The 386-nt window shown below is 31.6% G+C and overlaps 1 protein-coding gene across 1 annotated transcript in view; it reads right to left on the bottom strand.

The window, feature by feature from the left end:
• The window catches only part of EMH_0044910 (uncharacterized protein), a gene marked incomplete at both ends in the record, with an annotated part of 9,499 nt that overhangs the window by 6,594 nt on the left and 2,519 nt on the right, over positions 1-386 (bottom strand). The window contains one exon of the mRNA XM_013496014.1: positions 92-386. Coding sequence (XP_013351468.1) covers positions 92-386 — 295 coding nt within the window. The remainder of the gene's footprint in view (positions 1-91) is intronic.

Here is a 386-nt window from a genome sequence, read left to right as displayed (position 1 = left end):
TACCTGCGCATGCATAAGGAGACAATAAATAAATATAAGACCAAAGACAGAAGCAGCCGTGGGGGTGTTGGAATGATAGAGCTCTATATACAGTCTCTGTCTCCTCTTCTTCTTCTTCTTCTTCTTTCTCTTCTCTTTCTGTCTCTCTTTCTCTTTCTGTCTCTTTTTCTTTTTCTTTTTCTTTTTCTTTTTCTCTTTCTCTTTCTCTTTCTGTCTCTCTTTCTGTCTCTTTTTCTTTATCTTTATCTTTGTCTCCTTTATCTTTATCTCCTTTTTCTTTCTCTGTTTCTTCTGTTTCTTTTTCTTTTTCTTTTTCTGTTTTTTCTTTATTTTTATATATTTGTGTTTTATATTTTTTTCTTTTTTTTCTTTTTTCCTGCCAGGTG

This window comes from Eimeria mitis, genomic scaffold (genome assembly GCF_000499745.2).
Source record: "Eimeria mitis Houghton genomic scaffold, Emh_scaff1870, whole genome shotgun sequence".
In the NCBI taxonomy this organism is placed as follows: Eukaryota; Apicomplexa; class Conoidasida; order Eucoccidiorida; family Eimeriidae; genus Eimeria; species Eimeria mitis.
The sequence above is the reverse complement of the archived record's forward strand: the minus strand, read 5'-3'. Positions and strand labels throughout refer to the sequence as shown.